The 24,018-nt window shown below is 31.8% G+C and overlaps 1 protein-coding gene across 1 annotated transcript in view; it reads right to left on the reverse strand.

Annotated features, from left to right (window-relative positions):
• LOC134714311 (transmembrane matrix receptor MUP-4-like) overlaps positions 1–8,669 on the reverse strand; it is a 37,966-nt gene extending 29,297 nt beyond the window's left edge. The window contains exons 1-2 of the mRNA XM_063575546.1: positions 8,590–8,669; positions 6,352–6,470 (exon numbers count right to left, since the gene is read on the reverse strand). Of these exons, the coding sequence (XP_063431616.1) occupies positions 6,352–6,419 (68 nt within the window). The 5' untranslated portion in view covers positions 6,420–6,470; positions 8,590–8,669. The remainder of the gene's footprint in view (positions 1–6,351; positions 6,471–8,589) is intronic.
• Between the last annotated feature and the right edge of the window lie 15,349 nt (positions 8,670–24,018).

A 24,018-nucleotide genomic window follows, 5' to 3' on the forward strand; every position in this document is an offset into this window, starting at 1 on the left:
CTAGAATAGAATAGAATATTAAAGTGCAACCTGAATTATAACAAAAATTGCATTAATATATAAGATTGGTAATTTTTAGCCAACCAAATAGGCTCATGATGCACTGTACATTGGGTATCATTATTGAAAAAAAAAAATATAGTTCAAATTTACACGCAAATTATAGCAAGGCACGTTATCAATTGATCACAGATTGTCTGATGGTAAAACGGTTCAAAATAAAGTTAGAAACAAACTTGCTGTAATAACAAATTAAATGTTTTAATTTGATGATCGCTGGTAGCGTAGTTAAGTCTATGTTGTACTTATCTCGGCTAAATAATGTTGTTCGTAATTGTTTATAGCGTTCACAAAACGGCAAGAGATGGGATTCGTCTTCTATTGAATGAGACTTGCACATTTTACAAAGGAGTTGGTCAAGTGGCACATAACGAAAGCTGCCCTTTTCGATCTCTAAATGTAAAGTTCCGCTTCGCAACCGGGCTATCACTGATCGTTGTTGTCTTGATAAACACTTGTTCAAGTATTGCTCTACATTGTAGTCAGTTTTAATGTTTTTATATGTTCGTAAGTTAGGCATATATCCCAGTGCATTTAGCCATTCCTGTTGATGCAGTTCAACGAGTTGGTTCTTAACACAAGATACTATATGAGCCGTTGGTCGTCGTTCTGAGTTTTGATTGAGATACACATCTTGTAGATCACATTTAGTCATTATTAATTTTACATCATTAATCCATGTTCTTTTGTATCTGTTGGAAATGTTCAAATCCCACATAAAAATTTTGCGACACAGCCTATAATCAGGAATTTCACATAATTTACACCATATTTTTATCAAGTTACATTGAGTGTTCATGTATATATGAGTCCAGCCTGTATCTCCTGTGATATCCGGGAGAGGAGCGTGATTTCCAACTCCCAAAAATGTCCGTATGGCTCTGTACTATAATCTTTCTAGCGGATTGTACTTCCTAAATCCCCATACAGCAGATGCGTATTAAAGTATCGGCGACACTGTTCTGTCATAGATTTTGGTGTAATTATCATAGTCCATGTTTCCCATATTATAGTATTTTGAAGTTAATGATCCTAGAGCTCTGCTGCCTGTGGTAAGTAATTCATGCGTTGTAGTTGTAAAATCGGTGTGTTCACAGATGACTAGGCCAAGATAGCGATATTTTGATGAAAGCTCAATGCTTTATCACCAAACATAAAAGTATGACTACGAGTCTCTTGTAAAAGAATTATGAATAGATGAAGACTCGTGTAATCCAACATACAAAAACATCATTTGACAAGGATGTTGGTGATCAATAAGGCCACCATAGCTTCATTGAACATTACTATGAGAAGCAAATCGAAAGACATTTCTACCTTGTTTGTACGGGATGCTTAAGCTGCACAAAATTCAATTCAAACAGTAGTACATAATGATTGCTAGATCATCTGGATGTTCGGCAATAGAATTGTCCATAATATTGAAATGACTTTTTTCACAGTGAAAGAGGGTTTTCAGAAATACTATGAAACTGATTACCTGTGTGGATAACTGTAAATCTCGAATTTTTCTCTGCAATAAATTCTATCAAAAATTTTATATTTTCAACCCTGAATACAACAATTCCCTATGTCACGTGTAACAAAAATCGTCGAAAAGAAATAGTCTACAATGCTTTTGAAAACAAAAATGTAAGCGCACGCTATACATTTACTACTTTGGGATATCATACGGCATATTTTGTCAATAGTGAACACAAAAATAAAATATGATAAACCGAGGAACAAATTACCAGTTTGCTGGAGTTCCTTATTGATAAAATATTTGTTCAATTTGGAGGTAGACTTTGTCACCAAATTGTTGGTATAGAAACGAACTGTGCATCAGCGATATCTTCTGATCTTCGAATGAGTCGGAGTACTTCAGAAGTTTGTTGAAAACAAGAAGATCAAAGAAGCCAGACCATCAAATTTCACATTCAGATACTAGTATACTAGACTTTCCATTAACAAACGAAACTTTACTAGTTAAATTCATTTAATATATCGCCCAGAACTAAAACGGACACGGCATTCCTTATTCTGCCTATTTTTTCTCATGAAACTAGCATTTTCTTAACCCTAGTATCAATATACCAACATAGATTAGGCCGTTGGTTTTCTGCTTTGAATTTCATTAAGTTGCTATTTCGGGGCCGTTTACAGCTGACTATGCAGTATTGGCTTTGCTCATTGTCGAAGGTCGCCCGTTGACCTATAGATGTTGATTTCTGTGTCATTTTGGTCTTTTGTGGAGAGTTGTCTCATTGGCAATCATACCACATATTCTTTTTTATATTCTCCTGCATATAGGATATACATTTCCCAATTCATTCGATATTCAAGAAATTGCAGATGCTTCCAATACTTTTTAAACCGTCTTTAGTGTTGTTGAACAAGTGGTATGTCAAAGAACGTCTTGTCCTTTTCTCCAAAAAGTTCATCGGAAGAAACAAAACCTCGTGAAATATTCCTTATCTACTTCAAAAGTAATAAACGATGGTCTTTAGTTATAGATTCTACATAATGACGTGGGTGGTCATTTAAATGACGCGTTATGGTATTCATTTATATGTCTTTATATGTCTTTGTAAATTATTTATTTAACTGTGAAGTCTGTGTTGCCCCAATCCATTTGACGTGGCTGTGTACTAATATATCCCGCCATTATGTTATTGTGCTATGGTAATTGTTTGTATATTTGTGTGGTGTCTTTCGTTATTGTTTATGTGCCTTTTCTATATGCGTTTTTGTTTTTCTGTGTTCACATTTTTGATTTGTGTTTATAGTTATTTTTACAAGATTATAACACAATGTTGCCTGTTGTATCTTTTTTGTTGTTGACATGTTAACCTATTATGTCTGTTTGTTTTGTTCACACATCGTCTTCAATATAGTTAAATTTCATTGCGACTGTCGTACATATAAGATATGGAGCTTGCTATAATACCAGGTTTAATCAACAATTTTTTTTTACAAAAAAGATGTATGGAACAAGTCAGGAGTATGACAGTTGTTATCCATTCGTTTGCTGGTTTTCATTTTTGATTTTGACATATGATTAGGAACTTTCCGTTTAGAATTGTCCTCGATGTGCCTTTTTTTAATTTAATAATTTAAATAGACGCACACTGCTCTTCTAAACTACCTTTTGATATAATAATTACAAAAAACATAAAGCGCTGCTTCTGCTTTATAAATATTATTTTTCGTAACTATTTCCATGATAAACTCTGTCATGGATATCGTGGACGGCATCACTTATAAAATAGGTAAAGACGTCTACGTAAATTTGCAAAAATGACAGCTTGTTAAAATGGAATTGTTGTTTTAGGTTTTTCCCAGTAAACTATATATATGTTGTTTTAACAGTCTATCATGAATAAAATGCGACGTGGGGTTATACGCCCATTATATAGTATCCCAAATACAAAAACTAACCAAATGATATCAAGCGGATGATGCGTATTCGAATTGTTTATGGTGGGATTCGTGTTGATTGGTCCTGAGATTTTTATGTTGTGTCTATGTAATTAAGAATTTAAAAATTCTTCGTGAAGAAATAATATTTCTATGGGTGCCAAGTCATGTTGGAATCCTTGGAAACACAGCTGTAGACCTTTCGGCAAAGAATGCCCTGGATGATCCTTTATCCAACTGTGATATACCATATACCGATTTTAAATCTAATGTTAGAGAATATGTTTTTAATATATTGAAAAATGAATAGAGAAAAAAAGATGATATTAAATTAAAATTGAGTATGGAAATGGGGAATGTGTCAAAGAGACAACAACCCGATCATAGAAAACAACAACAGCAGATGGTCACCAACAGGTCTTCAATGTAGCCAGAAATTCTCACACCCGAATGCGTCTTTCAGCTGGCCCCTAAACAAATATATACTAGTTCAGTGAAACTGAACGCCATACTAATTTCCAAATTGTACACAACAAACTAAAATTAAATAATACAAGACTATCAAAGGCCAGACGCTCCTGACTTTGGACAGGCGCAAAAATGTGAAGAAAAATAAAGGCATTAAATTACATGAATTTAACCTAATTTAGGTAAACCTTTCAATAATTTTATGTGCAGAACAGACCAGTGTGTTATTTCTAGATGTCGTATTTGTCATACTAGAATATCACACGAATATCTTTTAAAAAACGAAGTAGAACCACAATGTATACCTTGTAACTGCAAGTATACTAATAAACATATTTTAATTAATTGTATTGACTTCGCTGATATTCGTAGGAAGTACTTCAGTGTCTATAATATGTATGATTTATTTAAAAATGTTCCATTTACCAATATTGTTTCATTTTTAGCTCACCTGGCCCAAAGGGAAACTAATGAGCCAAATCAATCCAAACCTGTCCACAACCATCTTTGGGGTATGTAGTTTGAAAAATGTGTCTGGTGACCCGGCCATCCAATCAAGATGGCCGCCATAGCTAAAAATAGAACCTGTGGTTAAATGCAGTTTTTGGCTTATAACTCAAAAACCAAAGCATTAAGAGTAAATCTGACGGGGTCAAATTGTTTATCAGGTCAAGATCTACCTGTCCTGAAATTTTCAGATGAATCGAACAAACCGGTTTTGTGTTGCTGCCCCAGAATTAGTAATTTTAATGAAATTTGCTGTTTTTGGTTATTATCTTGAATATTATTATAGATAGAGATAAACTGTAAACAGCAATAAGGTTCAGCAAAATAAGATTAACAAATAAGTCAACATGACTGAAATGGTCAGTTGATCCCTTTAGGAGTTATTGCCCTTTATAGTCAATTTTTAACCATTAATTTTTAAATCTAAGTAATCTTTTACAAAAATCTTCTCCTCTGAAACAACTTGGCCAAATCCATTCCTACTTGGTCACAACCATCTTTGGTGTTCTAGTTTCAAAAATGTGTCTGGTGACCCGGCCATCAAACCAAAATGGCCGCCATGGCTAAAAATAGAACATAGGGGTAAAATTCAGTTTTTGGCTTAAAACATAAAAACCAAAGCATTTAGAGTAAATCTGGAATAAAGTGGTCTATCAGGTCAAGATTTATCTGCTCTATTGTTGGGTTGCTGATCCTGAATTGTTAGTTTTAATGAAATTTTGCTGTTTTTGGTTATTATCTTGAATATTATTATAGATAGAGATAAACTGTAAACAGCAATAATGTTCAGCAAAGTAAGATTTACAAATAAGTCAACGTGACTGAAATAGTCAATTGACCCCCTAAGGTGTTATTGTCCCTAATAGTCAATTTTTAACAATTTTCATAAAATTGGTAAATTTTTTCTTACATTTTCCACTGAAACTACTGGCCCAAGTTCGTTATAGATGGAGATAATTTTAAGCAGCAAGAATGATCAGTAAAGTAAGATGTACAAACACATCATCATCACCAAAACACAATTTTGTCATGAATCCATCCTCTTCCTTTGTTTAATATTCACAAAGACCAAGGTGAGCGATACAGGCTCTTTAGAGCCTCTAGTTTATATAAAATATACAATCGTTATTATATTTAAAACGATTTTAATTTTTTATCACGTTATCAGACTTTTCATTTTTATTTGTAAATAATCAATTTGCTTTAATCTAGAATTCTATTTTATTGAAAGACCTTTTGTCTGATTTTAAGAATATGCTTTAAATTGTAAACAAAATATTCGAATTAGCTGTCGCCGCGATAAAGCCTTGTTATGCTAACTAATACGGCGTAAAGCAAACAACAATCAATCAATCTATGTTGTGTTTGTATGTACTATTATTTGTCTGTTTGTCTTTTCCTTTTTTTGACAATGGCGAGATTAGTTTATTTTCGATCAATGCATTTGACGCACCCTTTGGTATCTTTCGCCCCTATTTGAGAGAGAACAAATCCGGGCTACAAACAAAGAACCCTTTCTTATGAATAAACTCATCATAGATACCAGAACTAAATTTAGTCTGAGAAATTTAGTATATACGCCAGACGCGCGTTTCGTCTACAAAAGACTAATCAGTGACGCTCGAATCCAAAAAAGTTAAAAAGGCCAAATAAAGTACGAAGTTGAAGAGCATTGAGAACCAAAATCCCTAAAAGTTTTGCCAAATATAGCGCTACGTAAGGTAGTTAAAATCCAATTATATTTTTCATTCTATAAATGCACGCGGTTAAAGGCTGCTTAATATCCATCTTTCAACGGTCGTCTGAATACAAAACAATACATCTTTTTCTAAAAACATGTAGAAAATAGTTATTGATCGTGATTTATTAGTTTATGAATGTTAGATAAAAGTGATATGAAAATCTCATCTGGCTTACCCACAGGAAACGTAATAAACAGATGAAAATAAAATCATCCCTGTAAACCATCCGCTTGTCCGTGTCATATCTAATTACGAAATAAAGAAAACTACCAGTGAAAACTAATCGACGCATACCTGAAAAAAGAAGACACCGTCAAATGACGATAAAGCATTGCTCACAATTAATATCATAACTGACATACAGGGACTGATAGTAAGTTAACAGGAACGTACGATTTAAAGGAACAGTTAATGAATCTCTTTTATAAAAAGAATGTATTGAATCCCGGACTTTGATATATATTTTTTTATTTTGGAATACTTGATGAAGGTAAATCCATATATTTTTTTTTCGGGTTTTGTGTCTTATTTTTATGGCTTTGAATCCACAATTAGTCGAAACTTACAGAAAGAGAGACAAACCTAACAGTTGAGTGTTTCTGTATTCAGTTGTGTTCCTCTCGAAGTGTCTCCCTCAATTTTGGATTGTGACCAGGATTTTCCGTCGCTTTATTGACTTATGACCATTGGATAGCGGTATACTTCTGAATACTTTTGATAAAAATATTCTAAAATTTCTTGATGATATATTTGCTAATGGCAACACACGGTACAATCCAGGGAAAATCCAATAAACCATAATTTAATGCTAGATACAGACTCAAAAGTAGATGAAGCAAAAGGCGTATGATGATTATTTTACTTGTATGGATCTAAAGAACAAAGACTGTAAACGCAATACGATAGGGACTTGGAAACACATGCATATCGTATAGGTCTACCAATTCTGGACGGACCCCTTAAAAGTATATAGAGATAATTTCAGTGAAATATATTCATAACCCTGTCAAAGCAGGTTTGTGTCATGTACACACACAAGCTAAGTATGTAGTATAATGTCAATATGCACAAACTTAACGTATCAAATGAGATACCATTCAATGGATCATCGTGTATGTTATGAGATGAAAAGTTTACATTTGGGTAGGTGCAGTTATCACATTTGTTATCTTTTGAAGTTGTTCATTTGTGTCAAAATTGAAAAAAAGAACAAGGTTTACAACAGACCTTCATCTCAAGTTCACTGGGAGATATGACATGCAAGCAATTACTTTTATACATATTGTTGATTGACAAGACATCATAAATATATCTTAAATTGAAATTAAAGAATTTTGCAAATTGCTTTTTTTGTATGAGAGTTTTCCATAGAACGATTTCAATATCTTCAATATCAAAATTGAATCTGTTTACATGTATGCATTTCTGTAATCTATCGTTTATATTTCTACTACACATTAGTTGATTCATGTTGTTTTCTCTCATAATTTTGTTGAAGCTTCGAATATATAAATATTATTGATGTCTGACATGCATAGATTGAAGGAAAATACATTTGAAATGAAATATTATGAATAAATCGTATCAAAATAAACTCTTTTTTAAAAATTTCTATCATTACGGTCTTATATTTAGCAGAAAACTGTAGCACCAAATGATCTCCGTATTTTTGTGTGTTGTTTTTGTCTCTCTAGATTTTCACTCATATTCGAAAATCAATCTACTTAAAACTTCAGGATTAAAAATCATTAACGTGAGTATATCTCATTGTGGTCAGACTACAATATCAAGACTATGAAATTAAGGTTCATCATAAGGAATTGAAAAATATGGCCGTGTTTACACCTCAAAAATTACTATGAGTACAGACAAACTGGTACATCCAGGAAAGTTTTAAGGCATGGCAGGAACTAGATATATAAAAGTTATATGAAGTCTACGTTTCAGAAAATTAAAAACTTACCTGCATTTTGATGTGCATTTTTTTTCCAGTCTGCAAAAGATAGCAAAATAAACAAACACCCGAGTTTCATTTGATACGGTCCACTCAGCTACACAGTTTAAACCTGTTAAATCACCTATTTTTTACAGGTGTCTATTGTCCATCTATTGTCCATTTAAATCAATACTACTCACAACATTTATTATATGAGGGGAGCTTCTCAATCGTTTTCACTACTTAGTTAATTTTTGCACCTTCTGCAGGAACTAAAAAAAACGGATAGCAAAATCTAGAAAAGTTTATAATTTTCTGAAACATAAAATGCATTTAAAATTTGTATATCTAGTTTCGCCATCCCTTAAAACTGTTGCAGGTGTATAGGTTAGTCTGTACTCAGAGTAAAATTTGTAGTGTAAATACGGCAATTTTAGCCAAAAGGTTATGATGAACCTTAAAACAATACAAACTCACACTCATATGGATGATTCCTCCATTATCATGTAACATTTATGCATCGCTTGTTTGTGTACAAATTGTGTGTTACGTAATCATAGTTCTGCAACCGTGCCAATCATCTTTTTTATTTGCATATTAAAGGATTATATGATAAAGACAATGGTGCGATTAACCATAGTCAAATGTGTTAACATTTTTAGTAGATGAGAACGCGGAGATAATAAAAATATATCCGAATTGAGAGTATCGTCTGCTTAACTAAAGCAATTTTTATTTAAGACGTTTAGTGTTTTCTTACATAATTTCTTAAGCGGCTTTCCCGCTTTTATTTGATATAAAATTGTATGCTTTTCTAGATTTTTGATCAATGCGTGATGCAAACTATATGAACATACCCTTTATACCACCATTCCCCATGTAAAATTGAATCATCGTCTAAAAGAAATAATCCACAATGCTTTTCGAAATAAAAGTTGTAGCATCTGAGGGTAGCATACAGATTCCATAGTTGCTTTGGGACAGCATACGGCATATTTTGTTAATGGTGAACAAAAAGATGAAACATGATACACAGAGGTGCAAGTGATCATTATTTAGTTACTTATTGACAACATATTTGTTGAATTTTAAGGTAGAGTTTTATAACAAATTGTCGGCATTCCTATGGGAAAGAACGGTACGAAATGTTCAAGGTACGAAATGGTCAGGGTACGAAATGTTTTTTCCAGGTACAATTAGTTATCAAAGGTACCAGGATTATAATTCAGTACGTCAGACGCGCATTTCGTCTACATAGGACTCATCAGTGACGTTCATTTCAAAATATTTATAAAGTTAAACAAGTAAAAAGTTTAAGAGGATTGAGGATCCAAAATTCCCAAAAGTTATGCCAAATACGGCTAAGGTAATCTAAATGGTCCTTGTCGACCTCATTTCATTTTCATATCAGTCGGAGTTCCTATAGACACTTTCCAAAAACAATTTGACCAAAGGAGCGAGATTATATTAAGATATAAGATCAATTATGTTTTTTCCATTAACAATCCAAACTTTTCTAATTGGGTTCCATTAATATCTCCTCCAGAACTAACAGGATTAATGCGCATGTGTGAACATACTGTTCACACATGCGCATTAATCCTGTTAGTTCTGGAGGAGATTGAGGATCCAAAATTCCCAAAAGTTATGCCAAATACGGCTAAGGTAAATAAGGTCCATACTGGACGTTAATTTTTTGGCTCGTTAAAAAATTAACGAAATTTATAGAAATTAACTTTAAAATTTTATTATGAGAATTTATTCTTGTGAATATACGAATGAACTGACTTGTGATACTGTATGAATTCAAAAAAGGATGGAAATGGGACTCGAAAAAGGAAGAATTCGAAGGATCAAAATATCAGCGGTGAGAAACCTCAAAAACAAAAACAAACAAAAAAGAGTAGTACTGACAAAGTTAAAAATGTAAATAAACAATCGGCAGCAGTACAAAACAAAATTGATCCTATTGTCACCGGATATATTTATCCATTTTGGTTCATTATTATGCATTTCATATTAATTGTGTTTTCCCTGTTATATGTTTTCCATTCATATCATATTCATATTTCATATCATCATGTTTCTTGACGATTGACGACAATAGTTTTGCGCTGCATATTTTGAAATAGACTATAGCTTTATACGCTATGCTTTGCTTTACGTACTCAATATTTAAATTAGTACAATAGAAAGTTAAAGCGATTCTTATTATTATTTAAATGATATATATTTATATTTAAATAGCATGAGTTATGCATGAGCTCAAAGCGCTGCAATAGAGGTCGGTCATTTAAAGACGTATCAACCGTATTATATACGTTGACGTATCCGCATCTGCAGATATACCAAAAACACAGTATATGATCCCGAGCTTTAATTTTATGTACTTTGAATAATGCAAATGGGCGACTGATTAATTTCTAATGCAGAAATGTACAAAACAATAAGGAAATATAGAGTTCTTGTGGAATATGTAACCCTACTTTTAAAGATATTCCGGATAGTTGGGACAGTTTACAGGCATGATAGGAGTAAATACGGTAAAATCGTTTGTTTGTGTATGAATTTGTGCTCAGGTAGAACCAAATTGTTAATTGACAAATAGAGTGATACTCAGCACTTTCTATTACCTTTTATGATAAAATCTCAAATGAACAATATTCAAAGTTCCTTACATGTATATAAGTAGTACATTTGATTTTTTTTTTGTGTTTATTCATATAAGATCAGGAAATATTTTTTAACTAGAGTATTAAAGGATTGTGTACGATATTCGTGTACCTGCCCTACATTGGCTCCTTTTTAAGGGCTTGTAAAAGTAGTTGATAGAACCCCTTATTTATTTTTTACAAAACACCACTATCACAAATATTGAAAGTGTATGTTTGATTGTTCCAATAATTTTTTTTAAATGAAGTATGGTCTTATTAATAAGCTCGGGATCACATAATATTTTTTGATATATCTGCAGATGCGGATACGTCAACGTATACGATACGGCTGATACGTTTGTAAATGACCGACCTCTATTACTAACCATATATATATTAATACAATTTCACTTTTAAAGTTAGTCACTGGTCATTATTACAATCAGGGAGGCGGCAGACTTATGTCTACGCTGCAGGTACTTGTAAATTTATTTATCCTTTTAGCAATGTTTAAAATGTTTCAATTAAAGTAAAGTTATTTTAGTATTTCATATATAGAATTCAGAATGGTTTGAAAGCCGCATTTTGGTATATAAGTTAAGGTCAGACTGATAAAGCTCCGTTGCATTTAAATATTTCAGTATATATATTGTTCATATTTATTGGAGCATAATTGTAAAACCTCAACAGAACAACGACCGTCCCCGTGGAGCCCCTCGTAGACGTGGAAAACATATCTAGGTAAACCGCGGAGGTTTAACGGACACTTTAAAAAACAGTTTAAATCATTCATATGGAACTAACTCTCACATTAACACTACTAGAGGTCGGTCATTTAAAGACGTATCAACCGTATCATATACGTTGACGTATCCGCATCTGCAGATATACCAAAAAACAGTATATGATCCCGAGCTTTAATTTTGTGTTTTTTCAATAATGCAAATGGTCGATTGATTAATCTCTAAAGGAGAAATTTACAAAACAATTAGGAAATATCGACTTTTTTGTGGAATATGTAACTCGACTTTTAAAGATATTCCGGATAACAGCTTAGGTAGCACTCCACAGTTAGGTGTGTAGTTTCGCATTTTGGCCCCTGTGGATTTATTAAATATGAGAGCTAGTGTGCAATAAAATTCATTTTTGGATAGCTGAGTATTAAAATAGCTTTTGTATTGGGTTTATATGAACATCAAGGTTATGTAATGTATGTAATATAGGCTGTTTTCTGTATGACAGTCCGTATTTGCATGTACATACCATACATTGGTCCGGCAATTATTGTAATGTTTTTTTCCAACTTTTTATCGCACGAACTTTGTGATTGGATTTTACGAAAAAATGAGGCGAAAGACACCCATTTTTTATTTGATCATTAGGAAGATTTATGGAAACAGTTTCTAAAAAGGTATCACTCAAAGGCATTGAAATTCTAGTTTGATCCAAATTTTGGGGGGATATATGACATGTTCACCCCCCCTTTTTGCAATATTTTATGGTAAATAAATGCTGAATGTTGCCATGGATACACATAAAAGGAATTAATTTTCACCCTTTTAACTTTGGAAAATTGAATCTATGGAAGATACTGATTACATACATATGTACATGTACAACACAAACAGTTAGGTTAATGTATTAGAAATCCAGGAATAGGAGATGATAAAACATTTTTAATTTTATTTTCTAACTGTGGAGTGCTACCTTATGGCACATCAGAAAGCACAGAAATGCACTTTTAAAGTTAAAATTGACCACAAATCTTTAGTCTTTTATGTTCTTGTTTTAGTTCTGAAGGTAAAAAACTGCTAGGAATGCAATTTATGTTAATTTTATTGTTTACTGTCCTTAGCAACCAAATATACAAATTTTGACACTTAGACATGTTGCGGTCTTAAATTTGTTCCCCGTTAGCTTTGCCCTTGTAACCAAAGATTGCGCTTTATATGATAATCTCAGAATGTATCGCTTTATATTTTTGAATGTGAATAAGTCAAATAAACATTTTTAGCAGGATTTTATATCATAATTTGGCATTAAATAAATTTAATGATGCCAGTACTGTAAGAAATTTATACCCTGCTTGAGAGCTTCTAAACCAAGGTTAGGTATGCTATTTACAGCAAAAATTACCTATAAGTGCTTTCAAACACCTAAAACTTGTATAATTTGTCCTTTTTTAAGGTAATTTTATAATTTCAAATAAAAAAAAGGGAAAAGTTTTAGAAATTTACCCCAAAAATGAGACAGCCTTGAAGTTTTTCACTATGATCCAGCATTTATTTTAAAATCACTTTTTGTCGCGTTTCAACACCAACTGCTAACCTTCATAAAATCTTTATTACTGAACCAATTTTAAAAACTAGCATACCATTTTCATTGTTACAACTAGTAGAACACAGAAAACATAAAAAAAGTTGAGACAGGAGGGGAAAAATTTCACCTTAAGGTAGCACTCCACAGTTAGGTGTGTAGTTTCGCATTTTGGCCCCTGTGGATTTATTAAATATGAGAGCTAGTGTGCAATAAAATTCATTTTTGGATAGCTGAGTATTAAAATAGCCTTTGTATTGGGTTTATATGAACATCAAGGTTATGTAATGTATGTAATATAGGCTGTTTTCTGTATGACAGTCCGTATTTGCATGTCCATACCATACATTGGTCCGGCAATTATTGTAATGTTTTTTCCATCTTTTTATCGCACGAACTTTGTGATTGGATTTTACGAAAAAATGAGGCGAAAGACACCCATTTTTTATTTGATCATTAGGAAGATTTATGGAAACAGTTTCTAAAAAGGTATCACTCAAAGGCATTGAAATTCTAGTTTGATCCAAATTTTGGGGGGATATATGACATGTTCACCCCCCTTTTTGCAATATTTTATGGTAAATAAATGCTGAATGTTGCCATGGATACACATAAAAGGAATTAATTTTCACCCTTTTAACTTTGGAAAATTGAATCTATGGAAGATACTGATTACATGCATATGTACATGTACAACACAAACAGTTAGGTTAATGTATTAGAAATCCAGGAATAGGAGATGATAAAACATTTTTAATTTTATTTTCTAACTGTGGAGTGCTACCTTACAGGTATGGTAGGAGTGAATACGGTAAAATCGTGTGTTCGTGTATGAACATGTTCTCATGTAGAACCAAATTGTTAATTGACAAACAGAGTGATACTCAGTAATTTTCTATTACCTTTGATGATAAAATCGCAAATGAACAATATTCAAAGTGTCTTTTATACATGTATACAAGTAGTACATTTGCTTTTTTTGGTGTTTATTCATATAAGATCTTGAAATATTTTTTTAATTAGATTATTAAAGGATTGTGTACGATATTCGTGTACCTGCCCTACATTGGCTCCTTTTTAAATTAATGTAATTTTATAGAACCCTTATATTTTTTTTTACAAAACACCACTATTACAAATATTGAAAGTGTATGTTTGATTATTTCGAAGAGATTCCAATTAGATTTTTTTTTAAATGAAGCATGGTATTATTAATAAGCTCGGGATCACATAATATTTTTTGGTCAATCTACAGATGCGGATACGTCAACGTATACGATACGGTTGATACGTTTGTAAATGACCGACCTCTATTAGTAATTATAGTGAATATTGTGATACTTGGAAACTTAAAGTAAATACATCTAAGACTAAAGTTTTAATTTTTTCTAAAGGAAGACAGCCTAATAATATTAATTTCATTTATGAAGAAAATGAAATTGAAATAGTGAAAGAATTTAACTACCTTGGACTTTTGTTAACAAGATCCAGATCCTTCATTAAAGCAAAGAAAATACTATCAGAAAAAGCAACAAAAGCTATGTACAACGTTATCAAAAAAGGAAGGCAGTGTAATTTATCAATTGAATGCCAATTAGAGTTGTTTGACAAACTGGTGAAACCAATTCTTCTATACGGATGTGAAGTATGGGGATTTAGAAAAAATGACATTATTGAACAAGTTCATCTCAAATTTTTAAAGCATTTACTACACCTCAAGAGATCTACCCCAAGCATGATTGTGTACGGTGAAACTGGACGATACCCATTGGAAATAAGCATTAAATGTCGAATGATAACATATTGGTGCAGGCTGCTTATAGATGAAAATAAGTTATCATCAATCTTATATAAATTTGTATATTCCCGATATCACACAAACAATGATGATATTTTATGGATAAAGAACATTAAAAATATATTGGACAATGCCGGATTTTCAAATTTATTTTATGTGCAAAATACAGACCTCACCAAATGGTTACCAAAAAGTATCAAACTTAGATTAATTGACCAGTTTAAACAAAGTTGGAATTCAGCTATCCAGAGCACATCAAAATGCATTACGTATAGGCTCTTTAAGGAACATTTTGAATTTGAGAATTATTTCAACATCATAAATGACCGAGATATATATACACTTTGTAAATTCCGAACATCGAATCATTCACTGCCAATAGAAAAGGGGAGATGGTATAACATTGATAGAAGCGATAGAAAATGTTCAATATGTACGAAAAGTGATATCGGAGACGAATACCACTATATTTTTGTTTGCCCGGGTTTACAAGATGAAAGAAGAAGATTTATCCCAAATGAACTAATACCAAGACATAACACTATTGCATTCAACAAACTGTTTTATGTACTGCTAATATTTTATGTAAAGTAGATGATTTTGAATTTTCTGATTTTTGTAATTTATTCTCAGATATACACGCTCCTTTGTGCTTGTCTTTAACTGTAAATGGTTTTAATGTTAAACAAGGTGAAAGCGAAGTAATTAATGACAAAAATGTACACATTGGGAAATGGAAACACGAAAAGACAAATGAATACAAAAACAACATTGATGTTGATAAAGTAAACGAAATATTGTTAAATGTAATGTCTAAATATGATGATATAAGTTCAGTTGATCAAGGTACTGTAGATAGTATTGTAAGTGATATTACGACTGTATTATTGAGTGCTGCAAAAGATACTTTTGGGGTATTTACTAAAAATTCAAAAAACATTGGCGGGGAAGGGAATTTTTCAAACAAAGATTGGTTTAATAAAGACTGTAAAAAGGTTAGACAAGAATTTAGAAAAAGCAGAAGACTTTATAAACACTATGGCTCTAATTTATTTAAAGAAAGCCTTCGACAGTCAGAAAACATTACAAAAAAGTCATGGATGAGGATATTAAACTATACAACGAAAACTTGCGCACTAAGATGAGAAATATGAGATTCAAAAACCCCTGGGAATTTTGGAAAATTTGGAATAAAGTTAAACATAAAAACAATTGTAATATCACCACTGAGTCATTGTTTACTTTTTTAAAAGATATAAACAAAAATAAGTATGAAGGAGATACTTATGATATTAACAATGATGTTAGTCAAGAATGTTCAAATTCTATGTACAGCTGAAGAAATATTAAAAGCTATAAAACATATAAAAAATAACAAATCGTCGGGTGACGATATGATTGTAAATGAATACATTTCCTCGTCTATTGATTGTATGATTGATATTTATGTGTATATATTTAATATTATTTTTGATTCGGGTATTTTACCCGAGGCATGGATTATAGGTAATGTCATACCAGTCTTTAAGAACAAAGGTAGCTCTGCCGAACCACAGAATTACCGTTCTATCACTCTTTTGTCACGTCTTGGTAAGATTTTTACTTCTATTTTAAACACTAGATTGTGTGATTATCTTGATGAGTACTCTATTTTACTAGAAAATCAAGCAGGTTTCAGACATGGATACTCAACTACTGATCATTTATTTTCAGTATATGCACTATTCGAGTTACTTAGATTAAGAAAGAAGAAACTTTACTGTGCCTTTGTCGATTTTGAAAAGGCCTTTGATTTTATTCAAAGAAATTTTTTATTATTTAAACTTTTAGAGCATAATATAAATGGCAAATTTTTCCGTATTATACAAAATATGTACGAAAATGTAAAATCACGCATTATATTTAATGGTGAGAAATCAGAGTTATTTACTTGTGAAATGGGTGTAAGACAGGGAGAAAATTTTTCCCCTGCTCTGTTTGCAATATTTTTAAATGATTTACAACATTTTTTTGAAGGCAAAGATGAACTTGGTGTAAATTCTATTAGTGATGACCTCGAACACGAGTTAACAGTATTTTTAAAAATATTTATGTTATTATATGCGGATGACACTGTGATGTTTTCCGAGAGTAGTGAAGATTTACAAAACATGTTAAATGAATTTGATGATTATTGTGAAAAATGGCAACTCAAAATAAATGTTAACAAGACAAAAGTTCTTATATTCTCCAAAGGGAGACAACCCAAAAATGTTAGATTTGTTATACAGAATAGAGAATTAGAAATTGTAACTGAGTATAAATACCTCGGTATATTTTTTGCTAGAAGTGGTTCTTTTTTAAAGACCCGAAAATATATTTGTGAACAAGCTACAAAAGCAATGTATGGTATTTTAAAAAAGTGTAGACAAAACAGTTTGACTATAGAATGTCAGTTAGACATGTTTGATAAGATAGTTTTACCTATTCTTCTTTATGGTTCGGAAATTTGGGGATTTGAAAATTTTGATTTGATAGAACGTGTACATTTAAAATTTTGTAAGCTTGTTCTACATTTAAAACAGAGTACACCTAGCTGTATTGTCTATGCGGAATTGGGTAGATATCCTGTAATTGTTAATGCCAAAGTTCGTATGGTTAGTTTCTTATGTAGATTACTATGTGGTAAAGAAAGTAAAATTTCATGTCTTTTGTATAAACTATTGTATATTAATTTTTCATAACTATGGTCTTAACTGTAAATGGATATCATTTGTAAAAACTGTTTTTGATACCTGTGGAATGTCAAATATCTGGTCGAATCAAATGTTAGATAAATGGGTAATCAAAAGTATTGAGTTGAAACTTAAAGACCAGTTTTTGCAGAATTGTCTAAGCGAAATTAACACTACTCCTAAATGCTTATGTTATAGAATTTTTAAAACTGACATTAAATTAGAAAGCTATTTTTCCAAATTGTCAATATATAATCAATTTTTATTGTGTAAATTTAGATGTGGAAGTCGCCGATTACCTATCGAGACGGGAAGGTGGAATAACATATCAAGAAATGATAGGTTGTGCCATCTTTGCGAATCAAGTGACGTAGGTGATGAATATCATTATGTTATGTCATGTAATGCTCTTACTCAAGAAAGAAAGAGGTTGTTACCATACTATTGTATTCTTCGTCCAAATATTTATAAATATCAACAATTAATGAGCTCTAATAATCATATTGTTCTTGACAAACTTTGTAGATTTATAAAAATTATAAATGTGAGGGTCACTCCTCCTGGTTAGTTTGTAATTTAATGCTTTATGTTTGTATTGTTCACATGTGCTTCAATATTATTTTATGTAATTGTTTATATATTCTCTGTAACTATGTAACTTGTAGTTTATGAGAAATAAAATTCATTCATTCATTCAGAACAAGAAATTAAAGACACAGCTTCCTCCGCCTTATTTTTAGATTTATACATCTAATTTAATAAAAATCACAGGCCTTATAAGCAAAATATTCGATATATGAAAGTTGTTATCCATTCGCTTGATGTGTTTGAGCTTTGATGTTGCCATTCAATAAGGGACTTTCATTTTTTAATTTTCCTCAGGGTTCAGTATTTTTGTGATTTTACTTTTTTTTACCAGCTTCACCTGCATATGGAATATACATTTCCTATCTCATTCGGACTCTGCAGTTACTACTCAGGATTTACAAAACGTCACCAGTGTACAGAAAGTTGATGAATTAGGGTAATGTCAAAGAACGTATCGTCCTTTTTCTAAAAAAAATAATTTCATCAATGATACCAAGAGTTTGTTGTCAGATTAATATTTTTATAAACTTCACAAATAATACATGATTGTCTTGAGGTATACATAGATTGTAATTATGTGTTAAAGTGAGGTTTTCATTTGACTTTGTAATTTAAACCTTTACTTTTTTGTTACTGTAACTATTTCGATATAAGAAGATGTCGTGTGAGTGCCAATGAGACAACTCTCCATCCAAATAACAATTTATAAACCATTATAGGTCAATGCACGGACTTCAACATGGAGCCTTGGCTCATACCGAACAACAAGATATAAAGGGCCCCCAAATTACTAGTGTAAAGCCATTCAAACGGGAAAACTAACGGTCTAATTTATATAAAACACAAGAAACGAGAAACACGTATAAATAACATTAATAAACGAAAACTACTGTACTTCAGATTCCTGACTTAGGACAGGTGCAACCATTTGCAGCGGGATTAAACGTTTAAATGGTGCCAAACCTTCTTCCTTTTTCTAAAACAATAGCATAGCATCATAACATAGAAAAACACGACAAAATATCAATTGGAAGGGTTACCTCAATAAAAAAAAACGTAAATTAACACACTATGAACGAATAAATTTGATCTGCGATACCTGAATGCAAATGCATAGTAATAAAATATTAGGGACGAATTTTCAAGGTCAAAAAGCAAACAAACAAGTCTAAACAAAGCCATGACAAAACATCAACGCAAAATATTTTACCCTTTTGAAAAAAAAACAACGGTTTTCATAATATATACAGGTAAATGAAAAATAACTTTGTCATTTTAGGTATACTACTTTCTGTGTATAATTTTTTTTCAAATGATTAAGAAATACTTAATGCCGTCGCCTAACACTCCCTGGTGTTGGGTGGGGATTGTCCTTGTAAATATTGAACATTGTAAATACGTTAGTGACACATCTCCATTAATCCCGATAGGGAGTGTACACGGATTCCACTGTACCCTTGCAGCTCTCGAGGGATGCTCCGTAAACGGAGGGATCTACGTACACACATACACATACCAGGAACGTTTTGTCATATACATACTTAATTTTACACTAAATACAAATTGGGGTGATTATCAACAATTAATCTATACAATTAGAGCTAGCTAAAACGTTCCTGCACAGTTTTAAGGAGAATAATTTTGATGTTCATTTTTGGTAATATGCTTTTGACGTGGCTTGGTATCTTTGTGTCAACTAAACATTGCACGATTATTTTATCTGTTATTGAAGAAATAATGATCGTTCAATTTCATGCCGAATATTTGAAAGCCCGAACCGTTAAAAGTTGAATAACCACAAAGGACAATAAACATCAGACAAATCCATCTTCCAGAGTTTAAACCATAGTTTGTTTGAAATTTAAAAAAAAGAGGTAGGGACAATTTGTCGGCAATTTGTTTCATTCGATAAGATAGGTAAATCATGTTTTAAATAGCCCGATAGATGCTATTTATAGTAGATAAAAATACGTCACATCATTTATTTTCATACCTTGAACAGGTATTCCTACAAAACAAGGACATGACTATTGATTTTAAATATTGATTTTATTTGATTATTAACATCCTTTATGCAAGGTGCCATACCATGTAACTTCTCAAGGAGCCAAATAATATCGAACTAATTCAAATCGTGATTTTCTCATTCTGAATATGTATATCTGTTACACAGTATTTGTCCTGGTCTTTTACGGTTTTATCGTCTATAAGATTAGACAAGAAAATACATGTACATGTATACATTTTAACCGGAGAACATCTTACATCAGTTGGTCATAGATCACCCTGTGTTACTACTTCATGTTGTATTGCCTTTTCTGTAATTTTAACAAATCGGCCCTTCGTTGTGATACAGATGCAACAGCTTCTTGATGTTTTACCTACAATCACGATTTGTAGTGTAATTGATTTGTTCTGTTATGTTGTTTTATTTTTCTGATGAGTTATGTACCCGTGTATAGACGGTGGTAAACATTTCAGTAATAGTATCTTTCCAGTTTGTGATTTGGCGACAAAATTGTTGTTGACTGCATTTGTTACATATAATACCATGTTCAAAAAAGGTTTCGACGAAATGTGTTTTGTTGTTATGAAAATTGTATACAATGGCCTTATTTTAAGTTATGTGTATATTACACCCGCAACATGTAGGCTTAATTTCTATAGAATTAATTCTCGTGTTATTGGTTATGTACAGGCACCTACATCAGTTTGACGGCAGTTGTCCCTTGGATATATGTAATAACGTAAACACATGAATAGAAAGTAATTCAAGAGTATGGAGAGTCATAGGATTGCACACAATAAGCGATACATTGTTTTTTCTTTGATACACGTAACATTATTTACTAGTACACTAACTGAATAGTCAAAATGAACCAAAATGACTCTATGAATCAAGCAAACGTCCAAAAAAATATGATAGAAACTTTAAAATTTAATTTAACAACACAAAAAAATGCAAAAATTCTGAGCGAGGTTCGAACCCTTTCTTCAAAACCGTCATTTATTAGTAGTTCTGTCCCCTCCTGGTGGAACTACGGCGATTCTTAACATTATTATTTTTATTTAGAAGCTATATTGGTACAATTTATCGATGTTACAATTTTTTCTTTGAAAAGTTGGTTTTTTTATGTAATAAGGACACCCTTTACCAATTTCATTTTTGTAGTAAAAAGTAGTATGAATAACAACAGTCATAAAAAGCATAACTTTTCTTTGGTTTGAAATGTCCTTCTTGGGGGATTCCCTGTTTTGTCCACATAAAAACACCCGAAAATCCGGATATTGGACTTTCATCCTTTTTAGGGTTAAATTAACTATTGATCACACATATCATACTATTTGTAAATCGAGATATTGATCAAAAAGCATTTTTCTTTTTGGTTTTTATAGGAAATTTTACTCTGTTGGCACTTTTTGTAATTGGCCCTTCTGTGAAAAAAATCCTCGGCATATTGGCCCTACCTCTTTGTTATAAATGATTGTCAGTTTGTTTCGACTGTAGATTCATTTACGGGTCCAATTTTAGCTTTTCAAATACGACAGGAGCTTAAATAATAAAAAGCCTATAAAGCAGTTTCTTGAAACTTTTTTCACAACTTAAGATGTTATAAGAGCTATAAGTAATTGATGGAGGCATTTGAAACAAAATTACAGAATTCCTAGGTTTTGTATCTGTAATTAATATAAAGCTCAATAAATCATTTCTTTTTATTTTAGAAGTCAATTCTTTTTTAATGAAAAGACATACCTTTATCTTTTGAAAGCACACGTACACGCATCCACACAAAAACACAGATGCTTTGGTTGTATCGTATAATAATTCATTAGGAATGCTTTTGTGATAATAATGACATCGCAGTTATTCCGCTTCTGTCACATAGATATAGTAAGATGTGGTGTGAGTGCCAATGAGACAACTCTCCATCCAAATAACAATTTAAAAAAGTAAAGAATTATAGGTCAATGTCCGGCTTTCAACACGGAGCCTTGGTTCACATCGAATAACAAGCTATAAAGGGCCCCAACATTACTACTGTAAAACCATTCAAACGGGAAAACCAACGGTCTAATTTATATAAAACACAAGAAACGAGAAAAAAAGTATAAATAACATTAATAAACGACAACTACTGTACTTCAGATTCCTGACTTAGGACAGGTGCAACCATTTGCAGCGGGATTAAACGTTAAAATGGTGCCAAACCTTCTACCTTTTTCTAAAACAATAGCATAGCATCACAACATAGAAAAGCGCACGATAAAAATATCAATTGGCAGGTTTAACTCAACCAAAAAACGTAAATTTATACACTTTGAACGAATAAATATCTGTGATATCTGAATGCAAATGCAGAGTTAATAAAATATTAGGGACAAACATTCAAGGCAAAAAAAGCAAACAAGCAAGTCTAAACTAAGCCATGGCAAGACACCACTGCGAAATATTTAACCCTTCAAAAATAATCACTTTCGGTTTTAATAAAACAGGTAAATCGTGAAGTTTATACAAATGTAGTAAGAAGAAGTGTAATATTTCAAATAATCTAAGCTGGTATATAGACAAGATCCATATTTAAATAACAAAAAAGCATTATAAACAGGTCGAATTAACAAGAAAATACGATTTGAGAGTACTCGCAATTACTGACAGCTAGATAAAAGCCAAAAACAATTAATAATAAAAAATCATGCATCAGAGACTTAAATCAAAGACATGTTTATTTGTTTAAAATACTGTAACTACTTGTGGACAAAAATTTACCCATGAATGATCGAACATGAAAAACTTCCAGTATGACCATCCGTATTGCTAGAATTAACCATAAAAAAAATAATGCCTTCAAAATTTTACCGTAGCTTCTATGATGGCACCAATTACACTACAAGAAAATGGAGATATTGTTTTATGAGATATAACATTAATTGACAGACTTTAACATACACTGATGATAATAAATTTGGAAGGGGTAAAAAAAAAATGCAAGTAACACACTTTCCACACTAGTAACTATATTCGTGGACAACGAAAAATTTAAGGTCGATAACTGTGTTTCCGGACCAATAAGAGACCGCCATTACCACTGATACGATTTGTGGTGTTAGTCATCTTTTGTGAAGAAATAGTCTTCAACAATTACGCGAAGATATGTTTTAATAAGGTACAGTATGTTGTGTAAAATGTAAAGCGCTCAAATGCCCGCCCCAAAAAAAGTGTTCGATACAGTCTCGTGGGAGCTCTGTGTCCCTTTTCCGTAAACTATATGATTCTTGTTTTTGTATACAAATATGGCTGGCATTACTCAAATGACAATACGTTAATAAAGTATTCAAAACAAAGAAAATCAAATCAAACATATATCAATTGATTTGTCCTAAAAAAACGCGTATGATTTGAATAATCTGTAAAGATGACGAATATGTCTGACTCTAAATTTATCCTTGAGTGTCCTTGAATTTGTCCTTGGATGTTTGTTCACTTTTAAAAAGCGCGTCCTTGATTTAATATGGCTTGCTCTCAGAATTAAAGAAATTGAATTAAAGTTGCATTATATAAAGGACCATGTAGTACACTGCAACAGTACTTCAAGTTAATTTGATTTTACGGAAATATCAACAAACCATGAAATAATTAACTGTCTGCTTGTGCTTCACATATCTAACCGATAATATTAATTAGGGAGAAATCCTATATCCAAACCCCGCGAAAAAAACAGCATAAAAAAGCACTCAAAAATACGGACAATTGGAGATTGTAGTTTAAATATTTTCCTTCTGAACGTTAGTATAATATTCAATAATTTTGATATCGTGAAATTAACAAATTATTTTG

This window comes from Mytilus trossulus, chromosome 4 (assembly GCF_036588685.1).
Source record: "Mytilus trossulus isolate FHL-02 chromosome 4, PNRI_Mtr1.1.1.hap1, whole genome shotgun sequence".
Lineage (NCBI taxonomy): Eukaryota > Metazoa > Mollusca > Bivalvia > Mytilida > Mytilidae > Mytilus > Mytilus trossulus.